General features: G+C 36.5%; 1 protein-coding gene across 1 annotated transcript in view; it reads right to left on the minus strand.

Annotated features, from left to right (window-relative positions):
• Positions 1-2,684: 2,684 nt before the first annotated feature.
• LMAN1 (lectin, mannose binding 1) overlaps positions 2,685-18,305 on the minus strand; it is a 33,915-nt gene continuing 18,294 nt past the window's right edge. The window contains exons 7-13 of the mRNA XM_045021298.1: positions 17,957-18,015; positions 17,078-17,210; positions 15,291-15,484; positions 15,094-15,164; positions 7,874-8,027; positions 6,192-6,313; positions 2,685-5,588 (exon numbers count right to left, since the gene is read on the minus strand). Of these exons, the coding sequence (XP_044877233.1) occupies positions 5,552-5,588; positions 6,192-6,313; positions 7,874-8,027; positions 15,094-15,164; positions 15,291-15,484; positions 17,078-17,210; positions 17,957-18,015 (770 nt within the window). The 3' untranslated portion in view covers positions 2,685-5,551. The remainder of the gene's footprint in view (positions 5,589-6,191; positions 6,314-7,873; positions 8,028-15,093; positions 15,165-15,290; positions 15,485-17,077; positions 17,211-17,956; positions 18,016-18,305) is intronic.

An 18,305-nucleotide genomic window follows, 5' to 3' on the forward strand; every position in this document is an offset into this window, starting at 1 on the left:
AATATTTGTAATAAAAAATATAAAGTGAGCTCTGTTCACTTTTTATTCTCTGTTATAACCGAAATACATTTGAAAATGTAGAAAACATCCAAAATATTTAAATAAATGATATTCTATTATTAACATTTTTTTAATCACTTGACAGCTCTGTTGCAAACCAATGTAAACTTTGGAGCAGTCTATACTCGAAGTGGTACTAATATATCTGTTAGGGGTTGGATTTTTTTTAAAACCAATAGTCATACCAGTCCCAGTACAAGATTGGACACTGCTATACCAGTATTATATATATATATATATAAAGCCTCCTACTGGTAGCTATCCCCCTTCCCATACAGGAATAGCTATATTGGTATAAAGCACATTTAGACCAATAACTACATCCACACTAGGGAGGTTTGTACCATTTTATCCATAGCCATCTAACTATACATGTAAAGAGGAAGTAGTACAACTTTCTAGTGTAGAAGAGGTCTTTGTCTTTGACAGAATGAAACAGCAGAGAGGTGTGAACTATTCCAGCTTCTCTTTGAAAGGTTTGTTATGAAGCTCAATGAAAACACTTATCGGGCCAAAATTGTCAACTTAGATGCACAACTGTGTGTGAATTAAACATAGTCGTTAATCTTATTTATTCTACCTAACAGGCAGTAATACCATTCTGCACCCTAACACCACCCTTCATCGTTCTTCTTACTGCATATCTTAAATGAGACAGACAAGTAACTCCTATCTCACTTATACTGTCATGGCAGTGGAGTTACACTGGTTTAAGTGAAAGCAGAAATCAGGAACTGAATGTTTAGCTGATACAGAAAGGCCATATTCAATCCTAAGTTTCTGTGTAACCCTACTACTGTAATCAATGGCAGATCTGAAGTAGATTGAGATTAGTCAAACGCTAAGATTTGTAGCTATAGCTAACAGAACATGATAAAAAGGATATTCGTTCCTTTCCACAGAATGAATTGATACTAGAATTAGTGTAGTTAATCCTCATTGTAAGCATTTTGTATTATTAAACCAAGAGACAAATCGGTGGAATCTCAGTCCCCAGGCCAATGGGCACTAAGGGCTCGATACACTCATGATCAGCATTTCACTGTAAATTAAAAACACTGAGCCCCTAATCCCAGAAAGCATCCAATCTCTGCCAAGCAGCAACAGCAGTTAGAGAATTTTTACAGTTCGCCTGCCCAGGAAATTTTCCAAAGTTATGGAATGTGACACCATGAGGAATAGAATGAACATTTTTTTTGAAGTGACTTCATTGACTGCTATATAGTAACTCCTCACTTAACCTCATCCCATTGTTACGTCGCTGATCAATTAGAGAACATGCTTGTTTAAAGCTCCGCAATGCTCCCTTATAACGTTGTTTGGCAGCTGCCTGCTTTGTCCACCGCTTGCAGGAAGAGCGGCCCATTGGATCTAGCTTGGGGTGGGGTTGGAACCAGGGTGGGCCGGCAGCCCCCATAAGTTCCTGTGCCACAGCCACCCAACAGGCTATCAATTGCCTGGCCGTTCAGGTGTCCCGCACCCCACTCCCATGTGCTGCTCCTGCCCTCTGCCGTGGAGCTGCTCCTGGGAGCCTCCTGCTTGCTGTGCAGGGGATGGGAGTGGGGGAAGAGGGGTGCTGATGTCAGGGTGTCCCTCTCCCCCCACTCCTGTACCCCATCTCCACGGATGGGACAGGACAGAGCTCAGGACAGAGGGAGCTTGCTGGCAGCAGCTGCTGTCTCAACTTGTTGATCTACTTAAGAAGGCAGTGTACTTAAGACTGGGGTTGGCCTACTTAGAGGGGCAATGCATGTCTCTCTTTCTCTCACACGGAGGCCTGGTCTACACTGAGTGGGGGGCGAGCTAAGTTGGTCTAAGTTACACAACTTAAGCTATGAAAATAGCGTAGCTGAAGTTGATGTACTTAGATCTACCTACCATGGTGTCTTCACTGCGGTAGGTTGACTGCTGCCGCTCCCCCATCGACTCCACCTACGCTTCTTGCTCCGGTGGAGTACTGGAGATGACAGGAGAGCGCTCAGCAGTCGATTTATCACGTCTTCACTAGACGTGATAATCAACCCCGCTGGATCGATCGCTCCAAAGGTATGTGTAGAGATGCTCCCCCTCCCCCCCCAAACACACACACACCCTCCCATCCCCAGCACTTTGGAAAGCAGAGGGAGTGGTGCGCTCCAGCAGACAGTGTGGGTTCATCTGCCTGGGTTCAGTTTCTGCAGGGAATGTTTGCAGCCACTGCCATGCCTCTATTGTGTCTTCTTCCTCCATTCCTGCTGCCTTGTAGAGTGTGAGGATACATTAACAATGTGTTAACAGAGCTCAGCGGAGTGCTAGTTCATCATTTAGCAGCAAGGCATTCCCTGGGAAATATCCCACCTCTGACTCCACCAACCTACACAATCATCATAGCTGTGTACAATATTAAATTGTTTGTTTAAAATATATACTCTCTGTGTGTGTGTGTGTGTGTATATATGTATATAAAATGTCTTTTGCCTGGCGAAAAAAATTTCCCTAGAACCTAACCCCTCCCCCACAATTTACATTAATTCTTATGGGGAAATTGGATTCACTTAACATAGTTTTGCTTAAAGTAGCATTTTCCAGGAACTTAACTACAACGTTAAGTGAGGAGTTACTGTACCAAATTCAGAGGGAAAACATTTACTAAAATATGTATCTTTATTCAAATAAGGTTATGTTCTTCACTTCCAAAACAACAGATGGACAACCTTTTCAGTGTTACAGTAATTATACATCAATACAAGTCAAAGTCTCTCAAATAGGAAACAGTCAATTTAAATAACCATGATTTTGCATTTTGCTTAAAGGGCTCAGATGTCTTGGGTTGAGATTCTCTTTCCATTTCCATGTGCCATTTATCATGCTACACTCAATTTTAAGACTCAGACCACGCTAATTTGCTCCTCCAACTGTTAAAATTAGATTCCAAGTTTTTTCATCTCTGTAAGATTCAATTCCTGTTTGAAAAAAGCAAGTGTGTTTGTACATAACATTGCAACACTTAGTGGCACTAATGAAACAGTATTTTAGCAAACAAGATAGTCTGACGAAAAAGCCACAGTTTAAAGTCATGGTAGGAATGAGAGTAAAGTCAAGTAATTACCAAGATGTTTTATACTTTCCATCCCTCCAGCAAGTAGCAAGGATAACCCATGAATTGTTGTTTCATTGCTAGAATTAGATGCGATCACCTTTTGAAAGGTGCACATTTTGGGCCTTCTGTTTCTACAGAAGTCGATGGCAAACTGCTACTGTTTCCTGTGGGATCGGGTCCATCCGCAGCATAAATGCATTTTAATTTAACATGATAGTGTAGATATAATTTTAGATAGTGAGCTAATTCAGAAACTGCAAAAGTTTCCCTCAGTGTTTTCCTCTTCCCAACACAAGATACAATACCACTGGTTGCTTCAACATTTTAATTTTCAAATTGAATAAGTCATAGTTGAGAAATTCACAAAATGGAGAAACAAGATTGTATTAATTGGAAGATATCTTTAAGAACTGTACATCATTTTACCAAATGTAGGACCGTATGAGATCTATTCTTTCAGGAGAACATACAAACTATTTATCTATCATGAAAGTGGGAGTTTTGTTTGTTTGACCATGTTCCAGCACCAGAGGTGAAAGAAATAATACTGTGCATTGTTGTAAAGATAATGAACTACAATACAACATTCTGATAAAACAATGGCATTTTCTTCATTAATTTAGTTTAGTCCAAGGCATCCGTAAATACTTACTGGTGTGAGAGAAGAGAGCAGATTAATTGCTGCCTTGTGTTACTCTAGGCTATAGTAAGGGTTCTGCCACTAACTTGTCTTTATCTATGTAGATGAGTGTGGGGCAGTAGTTTCTCCTATCACTACAGTAAACAAAGCCTTCCCATAATTTATAAATGGTATAGTTTGATAAATTTACTTAGTGTATCACATACTTTAGCTATACAAATAGGTGTGGAATGGATCTAATCACACTTTATTGGTATAGCATAGACATCTATGTTTATATGATAGTTTAATTTTTAAAATAACAAAAATATATTGCATAGATTTATTATTTCTCCAAATTCTCAGGCACAATACTAACCAATAGTTTTTCATGACACTGAACTTGACAGCATGCGTTGCCTCTTCCAAAGGAGTCAAAGTTACATACATTAAATTCTAGACAATTTCTGCAGGTATTGAGACAAACACATTCTGTAATTAAAAAAAGAACAGTCCCAATGTTCAGTTTTCATCATGTGCCTTGCAGAAACTTAGAAATACTTTAACTCTGTAGGAGAGCTACTCAAGAACAGATTACTATGGATATGTAAACAAAGTAGAGTGAATCCTTTTCTTATTACTAATTTGAGCATCTGTTCCATTTTGTCCCTGAAGCAAATGTTCACATGATAAGCAATGTTAAACAATCTTCAAATCCATCAGACTGAACACTTAGTTAACTTACACAATACTGGTTCAGTAAGAGTTGCTGGACTAACAGCAAAACACGTCTGAGGCAACGGCTTGTGAGGAAGTGGGAAACGTGTACACAAAACTTCTAGTTTTCAAACACTTACTATGTAAAATATTAACCGGAGTCTCCACTGTGATATTTCTATTAGATTCATGAAACAGCTTATAAAAATAAAAGCATTTGTCAATCTAAATATGCCCTCATCTCAATTGGAGTTTAAGAAATATCAGCAATATTATCTCTTTGTCAGAGAGGTTCCATTAACTATTTTACAGAATTACAGTCAGTCATGAAACTACTATAACCCTAACAATCCCCACACAACTGCTTAAAGGACCTCTACTCTATTAGAATGTATTGTTTTCTCCCATTGTCTCATAAGAGACAAGCCTTTGTTTGCTTGTTCTGCATAGAGAGAGCCTTTGTTCTACACTCCAGCAGCTACTAGTCAGACTGTTATTAAAGGCCTTTGGCTTTCAGGGTTCACAAATTACCAAGTTATTTCTACAAACTCTTGTGAAATTTAGATCTACAAGCCACTAAATCATTGCCAAACTGAAATCCAAATGACAAATAAAATATTTATAACAATGCTTTTTTCCCAAAATTAGAGGAATGCAATTTTTTTATTTAAAAGAAATCTCGCATGTCAGGATGCTTAAATATATTTTTCTGCACAAATCATTGGACATGAAATACTCAGCAACAGCGACTGGCCCTCTATGCCCCAATTCTCTACCTTGGAAACATATTGATAAAACAATAGGAATACCATGGTCAAATCCCAGTATCTACCAGAAACGTTAAAAAAAAAAAGTAAAGAAGATCCACAGTTTTCCTTTGTACTTGCTCCATTGCTCTAAGGGCCGTTTTTAACCACAGTATTAACGTTTTAAACAAGAACTTATTTTGTTTAGCAAAAATTCAATAATTTACAATATTGAAGCATTTTAAACACTAGAATTTCCCTCATTTACAGACTTATGTAATATTCTGTGCATACATACTGCAGGCATATACACACAAAAGGAACAGATCATCAAAAGAACTTTTTAGCTGCTGCTTCTTGCTGACTCCTAAAAAGGAAAAAAGAAAAAAAGCAGGAGATAATGCACAAAGAACTTAGTACATTTCATTATGTGAGAAGGCTACTCATATAAGCAATATTTTTTTTTCCAATAAAGCTTCAATTACATTGCAAGCATGGCACTATCAGGGACATTAATCAGATTGGTTAACAGAATATTCAACCCAAAATTTAGGTTTTACAAAAAATAAAACAAAAAATAAAAACCCAACTTCCCCTGCCAAAAACAAACCAAACCAAACATTTTAGAAAACCAAGCCCAATACATAAAAAAAGTTTTAATTAGCGTATTTTGAGAAAGTTTAACTGAAATAGTTAAAAAGATTCCTCTGCCATGTTTGAGTTTAACAATGTAGCACTGTGCTAAGGGATATATACATCAAAGAGGAAAGCTGACTATGCTATTTTAATCTGTCAGCCTGGACAAATCGATAGTGTGTGCAAATATATAATAATAAAATATTTTAAAAATCTAACAATAATACAAGTTTGTTTTGAAAACAATGATTAATATGATCATGTCACTTTAACTGTACTTAAAATTAGAACTCCTAAATAAAGATATTTATCAATCTTTTAAAGAGTAACTTACCTATACATGATATAACCGATGAATAACACTGTTTGAACTGCTACAAAAATGAAGAAGTGAGTTGTAGATAGGCATGATGGAAATGGTGGTAATTCTGGACACTTTGGTTTCTCATTTGATGGCTAGAAAGCAAAAATTTGTTAAGATAATGCAGAAAGATGCCAATTGAATTTTTAAGACTGCTATTTTAAAAAACAACATTTTCAGAAGAAAGTTGCACATACGTGTTTACAGAAAGAACAGGGGAAGTGAAGGAGTGTGTGGGTAGGAGACTCAAGATGTAACTTTGTTTTAATTTTTATTTTTGTGTACGAGAGCTGAACAGATTGAAGTTACTTGGAGGCTGGGAGTACAAGGATACATGTTTAGTTAAACACCCCAGACATAATAATTAAAAAATAATTTCTTGCAGGCCTTGTAAGCCATTTGAGCGCAACAGTGGTGAAGGGGCCTTGAATTATCTAATCTGGATCGTAGTTGGGAAGTTCCAAATGCCTGAGCTCTATGCAAAATAGACACTCTCCATGTCAAAGCACATCAGCATGCTTGGACTTTCCTTGCAGCAACAGAGGTAGCTGGGAAGTCTGCAGATGATGTTATTACTGAAGCACATGCTGAAGCCAGTTACTTATGGTCTTAGAAACTGGTGAAAAGAAAAATAATGTGCCACTGTTAGGGGAACACATCAGGTTGTGGGACAAAAGGTGCCACCTTTTCTTTCAGTTTTCCAGAAATTCCAAGCGTTTTTGCTTTGTAAATACAGAAGTGAAATATGGCATGGCCAAAAAATATTTGAGATGTATTCATACTCTGAATGCATCTCAGGCCTGTTGCCAAAGACAGAACAGGCCCATTATGGATGGAGCTCTGCTAAATACATTAGATGGACAAATAGGAAGTCATCTGAATCAATGTTCCCAGCTCACAAAGAAAACATTGCATCATTCAAAACAAAACAAAAAACCCAACACACACGCACCCCACCAAGACTGAGTGATTCCACAGGTAACAAGTTCCAGGCTACTGTATACGTAAATATTCAAACAACAATATTAAAGCAACTAACATGCAGTATTTGAGGGCAATTCCCACATAGCTTCTTACAGCTGGGGTTTTTAAACGATGGCAGCCCTTGCTTTGCAAATATGATAAAAATAGTGTATGTGCCCCCCATGCACATACAGGTACCTTTATAATAAAAAAGGGTTTTCTAATTATTAAGTATTAGCTATGACAATTGCTGTAGGTCCTCTTCATGCAATTTGAAAAAAATAAAAATTCTAGTGTAGTCTGAGGAATTATCTTCTAAGTGGTCACACAACATTTATTTTTGATCAGATTCTGAACAATGTTTGTGTTTGAGTGTGCATTTATCACAGCAGCAAACATTGAGAACTGTGCACGCTCAAATGGGCAGTTGTGCATTTAACTGGCCATTTACATTAATACAAGATTTTCATGCACATTATAAATGTGATTTCAAGTTAAGGCAGTTAAAAATATCATGCTTTTTATGCCTATCTTATCAAAACACTGCAGTTAAGGCAAACCAGTTTCAGTAGAGCAGCTTAATGAAAGATTAATTGTTCAGTAAATTACATGCTGGCTTTTCCCAACATTTCACTAACAGCCATATGCTGAATTTCCGCAGCCATTCTTTACACTAGTAGTGCACAAATTACCATATTTCGTTGTACTAAATGCTCGATGTCCCTCTTTACTATATGGAGATGCTCTTTGATGTCATTGAAGTGCTGAGTTGTTTCATAGAGTCCTCCGGCAGAGCCAGGGTGCTGAACTCCACTGACCAACCTCAGAGTGTCACCCATGGAATTTCTGAAAACAAAAAGACGACTTGTTTCAGCATAGGGCAGTTCCTGAAAAATTCTCCCTTGCATACATGCTATATTTATAACCTATTAAGATTAGTTTCAATTTAACATCTTACAAACAAAAGGTAGGACACTTTTTTTTTTAAAAGCTTCCATGAATATCTGTGAAGCACTTTGTTTTTCAAAATACCTATTTTTAAACTTGCATTGAGCAGAAGAATCTTAATTTTGTAGAGTGCAACATGTCCCAAAGCTATAGTAAAAGCAAAATCAGCTCTATGGTGAATATTCTTTTGCTAAGCATCTGCTTTGGCTTATTTTTTGATGAAGTCTCAAAGAAATGTTTTGAATCTGTGGATCTGACCAAGGCTTTAGGATAAACATGGTATAATGCTATCTTTTAAGGAAACTAAAAGCTGTTCCCCCAAAAATAAATAAATAAAAATAATGCAGTCATGTAAGAAATAAAGAAGAGGCTTTAGGGATAAGAAAAGATTTAGGGCCATTCATGTTCCATGATTACCTTTTACATGAGAAACTCATTTCCCCATATACACTACTGTAATACTTAATACTGTGTTCACATGAATTCATTTTGTTACAACAAATCAAATTAAATCCACAAAAAGTTGAAACTCCATAACTAATATAAACTAATCAATGAAGAAAACATACATGCTCCTCTATCAATATGTTCATATAATTTTTCCCTATTGTGATGCTTCTTTTCAGTTGCAAAGAGGATTAAAGTCTACAGCTAAAACATTTATCATGTGAATGTTAATCCCTTCATTATTAACAGAATAATCAAAATTTATATCTTGGATTTAATTTACTTTAAACTTTACATTTTGTTCAGACAAGACAGCTTGACAACTATCTGAATGTAAAGCCTTAACTCTTCATCCAATGGTCTGTGACTCAACTTCTATCTAAAAAAACTCAAGTAATCTGGCTTGGATGTTTACCATTGTTGTACTGCAGTTATCAATGCGTATAATTCCACACACTAGAAAGACTGTTAAACCATTTTTATACATTCTTTAAAATTCAAAATAGGATTATGTTTCCTGTAAGAGCTAGAGGTGAAAGCAAAGATCAAGTTTTGCTGCTAGTGTTTGATCATCTATAAATGTAATGGTTAATTTAAGTAATTATAATTAATAGTTATAATACAAATTAAAACTTTAAACATCCCCTAACTTTTGCATTAATTACCAGTCACATCGTTAAAACTATAATTTCAAGATCAGTCTTTTTATTTTTGGAATTCTGTAAGGGGAAAATGTAAAAAGTATAAGTATCCAAAAGGTAACAGGACAATGCACCATACATATCTACAAGCACTACACCACAAATATACTGTTTATCACTGCAGATTCTGTGAATGGTTTTGATTGTAGTAGTATATGTATTGTTAAACCACAGCTCACTAGAGGTTTCTCCCTTCATTGTGATTGCAGTAAAGTGTATTTAGATCATTTGGTGGGGAAGATTCTTAACTTGATCAGTACTCTATATCCTGGGCTAACACTCATCTCAGTTTTACCCCAGACATAACCAGTACTGAGTTAATAAGAAGCACTCAAGTTATTTAATTACTAACCATACTGGTATGATATTTAGATATGACTAGCCTAAAAATCTATTTGTTTCTTTCAGTTACTAATATGGAAATATTCTTCTTTTCATGAGCTGACAATTAGATTTTCATCTGTTTCTTGAATTTGGTTACTATCCTTAGTTTCCTTTATGAGGCTCAGGGGAAAAAAAAAATCAACCAATACAACATGGTAGACTTTCATTCATTATTAGGTATATTTCTCCTTGGTACAGCTTTTCGAGAATTCTACTTTTCTTCTCCACCAGTCGTCTTAAATGACAAAACCCAGGAATCCCCTTTTCATTTCAGGTCTCTCACAAAAAGATAAAATAACAACTTAACATAAGAAGTATCCCTCTCCACATTACTCTGTTTAAAAGCTATTAAAGAAAAAGTGAGTTTTAAGAATAGTTACAGTCTGCTCTTCCTGGTTAAATTTCAAATTTAGAATGGATAATTCCAGGAGATTTACTTCACAATAAGCAAAATATTGTCAGTCATAAGTTACTGCATGACTTTTGGTATTTGCCAAAAATAAGTTCCCATTCTGAACACAATTCAAAATGTACTATGAGAAAAAGGGATTTACCCTTTGAAGCCATTTTCCTTCTGCCAGCCACTGCTAACAACACTAGCCAAAGTGGCCCTACAAACAACTCTCAATCTTTCTTTATTTTTCCTCTTCAACAATCAGAAAAATAACTAGGCTTGGCAGAATTCGATTTTTTTTTTTAAATAATTGAGAGATAATATCAGTGCTTATTTTTAAGCATTTTTATTTTTAATCTATTTAAATTTTCACAGTTGAGGGAAATTATGATCAGGCAAAAGGGTTGACAATTATTTAATGACAGCAGATATTGAGATTCCAACAGCTGAAGCTTTATAGCTATTAAAACACAAATCACCACATGTCAAAATATACAAATATGCTTAAATCAAACTGTAATAAGTTCTCAAGCAGCAGTTCTCACTTAGCCTATATGGAAATTTCGATCATCATTGATGGAAATATTTTTTCACTAGTTTGTGTGTGTAGGGGGGAGGAGGATGTGGGGTGTGTATGTATAAAATTGTCATTTACAGACATTTACCTACAAAAAAATCTAATCCTTCCAAGCCTAAATAAAACTTTGAATGTGACAAACTGTATACATGCTAAGTAAGATTAGTGAACTTTTCATCCAATGTTTCCTCTGCGCCCCCCACCCCCAGTTTTCTTTTTATCATCACTATATCAGAAGTCAATTTGTGAAAGCAGGCCTTTGTTTGAATTACTTTTACAAATCTTTTTTCTGGAACAGACTGCATATATTTGACAAATAATTTTGCTTGTAATCTAAGCCATGCAAGCTATATTCAACAGCTATAGTGACCTCCAGCTAATAAACGCCTGTTATAATGAAATCTGTACAAATACAGTACATTGATTTTTGTAATAATTTCTGTCCATTATATATGGAATGACTTTATGGGAGCAGGTGTTCTAAGTCTCTGAATCAACCACTGACTTCTAGCACTAAGAATACATGATGGGGTAAGATTAAAAAAAGTAAATTAACTATGATCCATTTTTGTTATTAAAAGAAAATATTAAGTTCTCTAAATAAATGTGGGCCATGTCAAATTTAAATTATGTTGTTCCTTCAAAGACAACATGCTGTTTGTTTCTATTGTCTACACTGGCAAGGATTCTTCTGTAATCAGATGATTAAGAAATCTGCAAATCTTGACATGAAAATTACTTTGACAATAAGTCCTTTTCCTCTAGGGATGACCAATAAAGCAGCAGTAGGCTGTTCATTTTTGTTATTTCCTTATCTATAACATAAGACATTTCTTTAATCTAAGCAGAAAATATTAAGATGTTACGCAAATGCATACCTAATAAGTAGTCACTGAAAGGGCAGACTACCAATGTTAACAAGAAAATCTAATTTACTTGCTTGGCATAAGGATTGGTCAAGAATATTAAAATAAAAGCTTTCCTGGAAGAACAAGAGTGAAAATGGAAGTACTCTAATCTTCGTTCTACAAAAAACCTGACCTACTTAGATGAATTACAAGATGTTTCCCTTGAACTATTAATACTGGCAAAATACAATTGTTTATAATTTATAGCATAAAGTTGTCTGCAAAATTTTTACAAAAGATAATTAATGTTTTAACTTTTGTGAATACAAAGTTAAAGAATTAAATTATACAACTGTGAAAAATTTTGAATACAATGTACAAACATGCCTTTCAGAAAATTCCCAATATTAAATAGTTTTATTAATACTTAAGCTACAAGCCACTACCAAAGAACAAAGTGATAATTTATGTTTACAAAAGGTTCAAATAAGAGTAGCTGTGTGTCAATATACAACTGTGAGCAGATATTTTTAAACATGTATTATTTGGGTGTCTCTCAATCTCGCCTGTTGAACTGTTCCACTCTTTATAAATAGTCATTGGAGTAGGGATTTGAACTTGGGTCCCTCACATCCTAGGTAAGTGCCCTAACAGGCTACAGAGTAATTCTCACTCTCTTTTCCTGGCACAGAGACAACTGTAATTCACAGTAGCAATTCACTGTCATTCATGACACTGAACCAGGGCTTTGGAGCTGTGCTCCGGCTCTGCTCCAGCTCCAGGCAAAATCCTGCAGCTCCACTGCCCCGCGCTCCAGCTCCGGGCTCCACTTCAAAGCCCTACACTGAACAGTCACTGGACCAGAGAAAGACAGAATGACTATAGCGCAGGAGTTAAGTCTCCTACATCCTAGGTGAGTGCCCTAAGTTCAAGTCCCTACCCCAATGAGCGTTTTTTTTTTAAAAAAAGAAGAATATCTTCAAAAGAACAGACTGAGAAAGATCCATATCAGAATATCCCATAGCCCAATGGCTAGGATGACTGCCCCCACCCCGGTGAGGGAGACCAAGTTTTAAATCCCTTTGCCACATCAGGCAGAGGGGAAGAAATAGAACCTCGGCCTCCCACACCCCAGGTGAGTACCTTACTGACTGGGATAAAGGTTATAAAGAAGGTGGTTGTCCTCCTCCGCCATTTTCTGGATCTTGTCCTCCTTTGCTTTTGATATTTTGTTTTGAAATTTTTGTGTTTTGATTTTTTGGGTTCGGTCGAAACTATTAGTCAAACTCAAGGCAAATAGTTTTGAGTTGACCAAAACCGTATTTTTCAGAAAATAAACTATTTGCCAAAATATTTTTGCCCTGCTCTACCTCTAATGTCATTAATTGTGCTACACAAAAGACACTTTGGTGTATTAATTGATAGATCCATTTTTTACAATGACTTGCCACATTCATTTCTAAAATGATAAATATCTGAACAAGTTAAATGAATACAAACACATACATGCTAAGATGCACAATGTATCTATTTTGAAGTGCGGTTACTGAAAGGCAAATGATTTTCTGACTGCGAGATTGTTAAATGTTTCTCCCGCCAAAAATCCAGGAGATTGTATTAACATGTTTCTTACAATGACATGACACATGAAGAACTCAGGAAATCTGAAGTTACAGTTAACATTTCTGTATTTAATGTGCAGCTTGGCATCAGATATTGTACGAGAACACTATGATTAGAGGTAATTACGGTTGATATTTTCTTAACTTTTTGCATTATAAACACAGTACACAGTTTAGTTTTCTTGTATAGGATTTCTTTGTAGATTAGGTCAGAATTTTCAGAAGGTCCCAGTGCATAGAACTGGAGCCAGGTTTTCAAGAGATAAGATAAATTTTCCCAGAAGTGCTCAACACCCAGAAGCTCTGATTCACAAGAGGCACTGGACTATTTTGAAAATCCAGCCCCAGCTGAGAGTGCTCAGTCTGTGTTCCCTCTAATGCGCACGCCTGTGCGGCCACACAGGAGCCTATCAAGGACTGCGCACCTGATGAGGAGAGCCATGTAGCCACAGGGGCCTGGAGAGGCGAGAGGTGTGTGTGTGGGGGGGAGAATAGGGGGAGTTTGAGGCGCCTCTCCCGTGGCCCTGGTCCGAGGACTGCTGCAGCGGGGAGAGGGCTGGGGGGGGGGGGGGGGGCGGGGGGAAGTCCTCGGACCAGGTGTTTGACACTAACACAGATACTGGAAATATTTAATTTCATGTGTTTGCTCCTGGCATGAAAAACACCTATGCCTGGCAGAAAACACTTTTTTCAGAAGCCAGAATTCACTAATGCAGTGGTTTTCAATCTTTTTTCATTTGTGGGCCCCTAACAAATTTCAAATACAGGTGTGGACCCCTTTGGAAATCTTAAACAGTCTGCATACCCCTACGGGTCCGTGGACCACAGGTTGAAAGTCACTGCACTAATGTTACAGTCTTTTGAGATAGTTACATTGCTAAAATATCATCTTCTCATGATGAAGTACAAACCTGAGTTCAAAAAAAGGATTAGATAAGCTCAGGAAGGATAAGACCATCAATGGCGATTAGCCGTGATGGAGCATGTGTCCCCCCAAGATCTGGTCGACACTATACACCTCTACGTTGCTCGTGAAAAATCCACATCCATGAGCGATGTAGTTATACCAAACTAATCCCCCATATAGATAGTGTTATGTCATGGGGAGAGCAGTAACCAAAAGTGATACAATATTAATAACATGAACAAACAAACAAAAAAAAATCTATTTTTACTATGTCCAGAGCCAAATTCAAGAGGCTATAAGACTGAGAAATATCAGCCAAATTAAAAAGTTGTCTACTTTTCAATAAACAAAATTAGTTTGGATTTTAAGCTATTATGGTACAAACACAGTCATTTTAGGTGGTGACAGAAAGATTAGAGAAAAGAGAATGTCTTTCAGTTTGTTTACTGTGTGCATTTTATATGCAGGGAAGAAGAGCTTTGTATAATCAAAGAAATGAGATGATTCCATAAGTCCACAAAGGATCTTGCTATGGCCAAGGTAATTTGCCTGGGAAGCACAAATGCTATGAAAATATTTTCTATAACACTCCTCAAAAGTCACTTTCACTGTTTCCCCTCCACAGTCAGTTTCCCAGTTTGTGCGGCTCCTTTTCCACAATGAAACAGGGAAGAAGTTTACTCTTTTAAGAGCAAAAAACCCAGGAAAATGAGATTGTAAAAACAGAAAAATTGACACGTGGACTCAGAGGCAAGTGCAGTAACCTGAAACCTCTTAAAAATTGACTAGCCTGCCAGCTGATGATGTCCCTTTAACCTCATATTGTCAGAGTAACGTCTGAAATCTTAATCCTTCATGTACCTATGTAAGAGAAATTTAAAGAGGCTCACTTAACTACTGTCTGTACATGAATGTACCTCTACACTCATGTACAAATTTTTCAGATTTGAGTTTGACCTGACCTAAACTGGTTTAAATCAGGAAGAATTACAATGAAGTACAAAATGGAGTTAGACCTTTGTAAAACCAATGCAAGAGAAATATGAATCAGGTCTTCAACAAGATACTAAGGACACACGCTTACTTCATTTCATTCACTTGTCTGAGGACCTCCTCTTGAGTTTTCACAATAGTGTCAAGCTCTTGTTGGGAGACCTGAAAAAACAAACCCCCCAAAATGGTCAATGCCAGAGTATAGAGCTATGCATGTAAAAAAGTAGTAAACTGATTATGTTTGAATTCATGTCAACATATTAACAATGATACACATTTTGAGTTCACCTGTCCTTGTTGGCCTGGAATACCAGCTCCTCTTTTGGTAATCTCTTCTGTTACTGCAGAGACGTACCTCCTCTGCTCATCAAGAATCATGTCCAACTGCCTATTAAGCTGCTTGATTTCAAGATGAATTCGATTCTGCCCTTCAAAGATTTGTCTCAATTCACGATCACTTACAGTTTCATAGAAATCATCCGCTAAAACAAAACAAAAAAGTGACTTATTATAATTCCGCATTTTCAGACAGTCAAATATGTGCATGCATAATCATATGCCATAGAGTTTTAGTTCACCTCAGACTCAAAAAACACCCAGAGGTTATGAGTACACTCATTTTTGTATTTATATTAATACCTGCAGCACCTCAAAACCCCAGCCTAGGATTAGAGCCTCTTCTGTATTAGTCGCAATAAAAAAAAACAAAACACACAAACCAAACCCCAAACCAAAGGCAGTCCCTGCTTCAGAAAGCTCAAGCTGCGATTCAGACAATGTGCAAGAAAGACAAGGTAATAATATGGACAGACAAGTTCGCGTAAATTAGTAGTCATAGTGGTCTCGGTAGTCACCAGCCTAACCATTGTCAATCAGGAGCAATTTGAAGGAATAATCGTAAAAGTACATTTTAAAGAGAATTTTGAGATAAAGAGGTCTCTTTCCAAATTTTGACAGGAGTTCTTCTCAGGCAATGTGGGAATGGGAGAAAAGCAGTCGATCAAAACCAGCATTCAGTAGCCAAGTAAAAGCTGAAGTCAACTGTGCAATAAAAAAAAAATCTGATTTGAAAGGCAAGGTGGAGCTAAAATGGGAGAGGGTTATAAAGTGAAGACAAGAAGCTTGAGCTTGATACAGTTGGCAAGGGGGAGTCAGTGGAGGAATGCAAAGTGGGGGGCAGGGTGGTCATATGACTAGACAAAACAGATGATCCTAGCAGGAGACCTGGTATAGCTAAAATTTTCTAAACTGGGTCCCTAAATCCATATTTAGGCATCTAAATATAAATGACCTGAATTTAAGACCAGCTCACTCACAATTCTCATTTAAGTCACTGGGCGCTACAGGTGTAAGATCCTAAATATGGGTTTTGGAGCCTACTGCTGGGTACTTATATTTTAAATACCAGTATGTTAATAATTTGGGAGTCCTATTTCTTAGAGGTATGGTATATAATACACTTAGGCCATAACTTTCAAATCTAACCCTGAGTTAACAAGAATTACTGGTATTTTTAATATTTCAATGCTAGTTATTTCTGCAGAGTTGAAATTAATGGGACTCAAACATCTGCTTGAAGTTAAACATATGCTCAAAGGCTTTACTGAACAGGGATAGACTGTTGAATTAGGGCCTTAACAACCAACACATCACAGACAGAAAGAAGATCCACAGAAAACATTTGCCTGGCTCCTTACTTTCAGATCAGCAGAAGAGATTAGTTTTCTCAATAAATTTTCAAGAAACTGTCAAACTTTTTTCCCAGCCCATTAAAAAGCCACCTGTCCACCCATCACCCCACAGGCACACAGACTTCTATTCACTCCTTCAATTACAAAGGAACATCATACATGTCTGTTAATATTTCAGCAATCCCTTGGCATAGAGAAGTCCAAAGAACTTCTGGATAAAATAATTGACATAAAGGGAGTTGGGGGAGCTCAGGATTTATGGGACTGGGCCCCAGTTCTAAATACACTAGCACTGCTAATGTAATCGTGAGCATGGATATCATCATCTTCAGGTTTAATAATGTGTTTCCCCTGACACTTAATAATTTGTTTTTTTTAACTTGCCTGGCTGCCCTTGCATGTCAGGATGATCCTTCTGAAATTCTTCCTTCTTTTTATCCAGTTCTTGCTGAAAATGCTCAAACTCCTCTTGATATTTCTCTTTATCCTTCTCAGGAATTTCTGCTTCTGGAATAGGCTTTAAAACAATTTTTTAAAACAAGGTATTTATATATTTACTAGAAATCCTCAACATTTTCAGTCCTCTTTCCAACAAATCTCATCTCCCAGGGGCTCTCTTGTCAAGATTTGTTCACATTCGGAGGCAAACAAACATGCTTCCACACTCATGCTACTTGCTATAAGATCTACACTTATGGAAACACATACTTCAGAGTGTAAAGTTGATATTATAAGACACTACACATCCCTATTGTGATTCCTACCATTTTAATTTTTCCTACTGTATTTGTGGAAAATTTTTTTTGCACTTAGAAACATCAGAACTTTCTACTGTGAGAGACAGACAGACATTGTGAACAAATACTACAGCACTAAACAAGAGCCATGCAAAATAGAAAGTGAAACTGGCCAAGCATTTTCCAGGAAAGAGAAATAGTGAAAAGTAATTTTTTAAAATTTTCACTATTAATATAAATATGACAAAACAGGTATATTTTGTTTTTTAAACTATGCAATTTAATTCAGTGCCCTTTCAAAGTGTCTAGTTTAAGATTTTTCCACATTTTACTATTCAGACGTTATATTGTATTAGTTTCATTTTCCCAAGATAGTAGATTGTATACCCACATCAACATTTTGAAAGAGAAAAGAAAAACATGAAATAAGGTGCTTCAATGCTGACATTTTAATGGACTCCCAGCCACATGCTGAGCATATGCACATCTGTAAAATTTATATGTTCTAGTGCATAAAGATGCTTACTGCTTCTTTCCCAGGCTCAGTCAACTGGAAAGTTAGGAAAGACAGTACATCATGGTCATCTGAATAAAAAGCAAATACATCAAATTAGTCTGAATATACTAGTATTTAAATTACCAATATTAGTTATGAAATATTTTTTCTAACACATTATAAATTTATCATTGACGTTTCTGATTTACTACAATAAAATTTTAGCCTTCTTTTGACTGTTGGGGTTTTGTGGTATGCTATCTCAGTTCTCATTAGTTGGTCACTTGGATTTGTAGCCCAGAGGAATGGCATACCAAAGACAAAAGCGAGAAAGTCTTCTATATAGTACTTTAAAAAGTTACAAGGACACACTAGTGTA

The sequence above is a fragment of the Mauremys mutica genome, chromosome 6 (genome assembly GCF_020497125.1).
Source record: "Mauremys mutica isolate MM-2020 ecotype Southern chromosome 6, ASM2049712v1, whole genome shotgun sequence".
Taxonomy (NCBI): Eukaryota; Metazoa; Chordata; order Testudines; family Geoemydidae; genus Mauremys; species Mauremys mutica.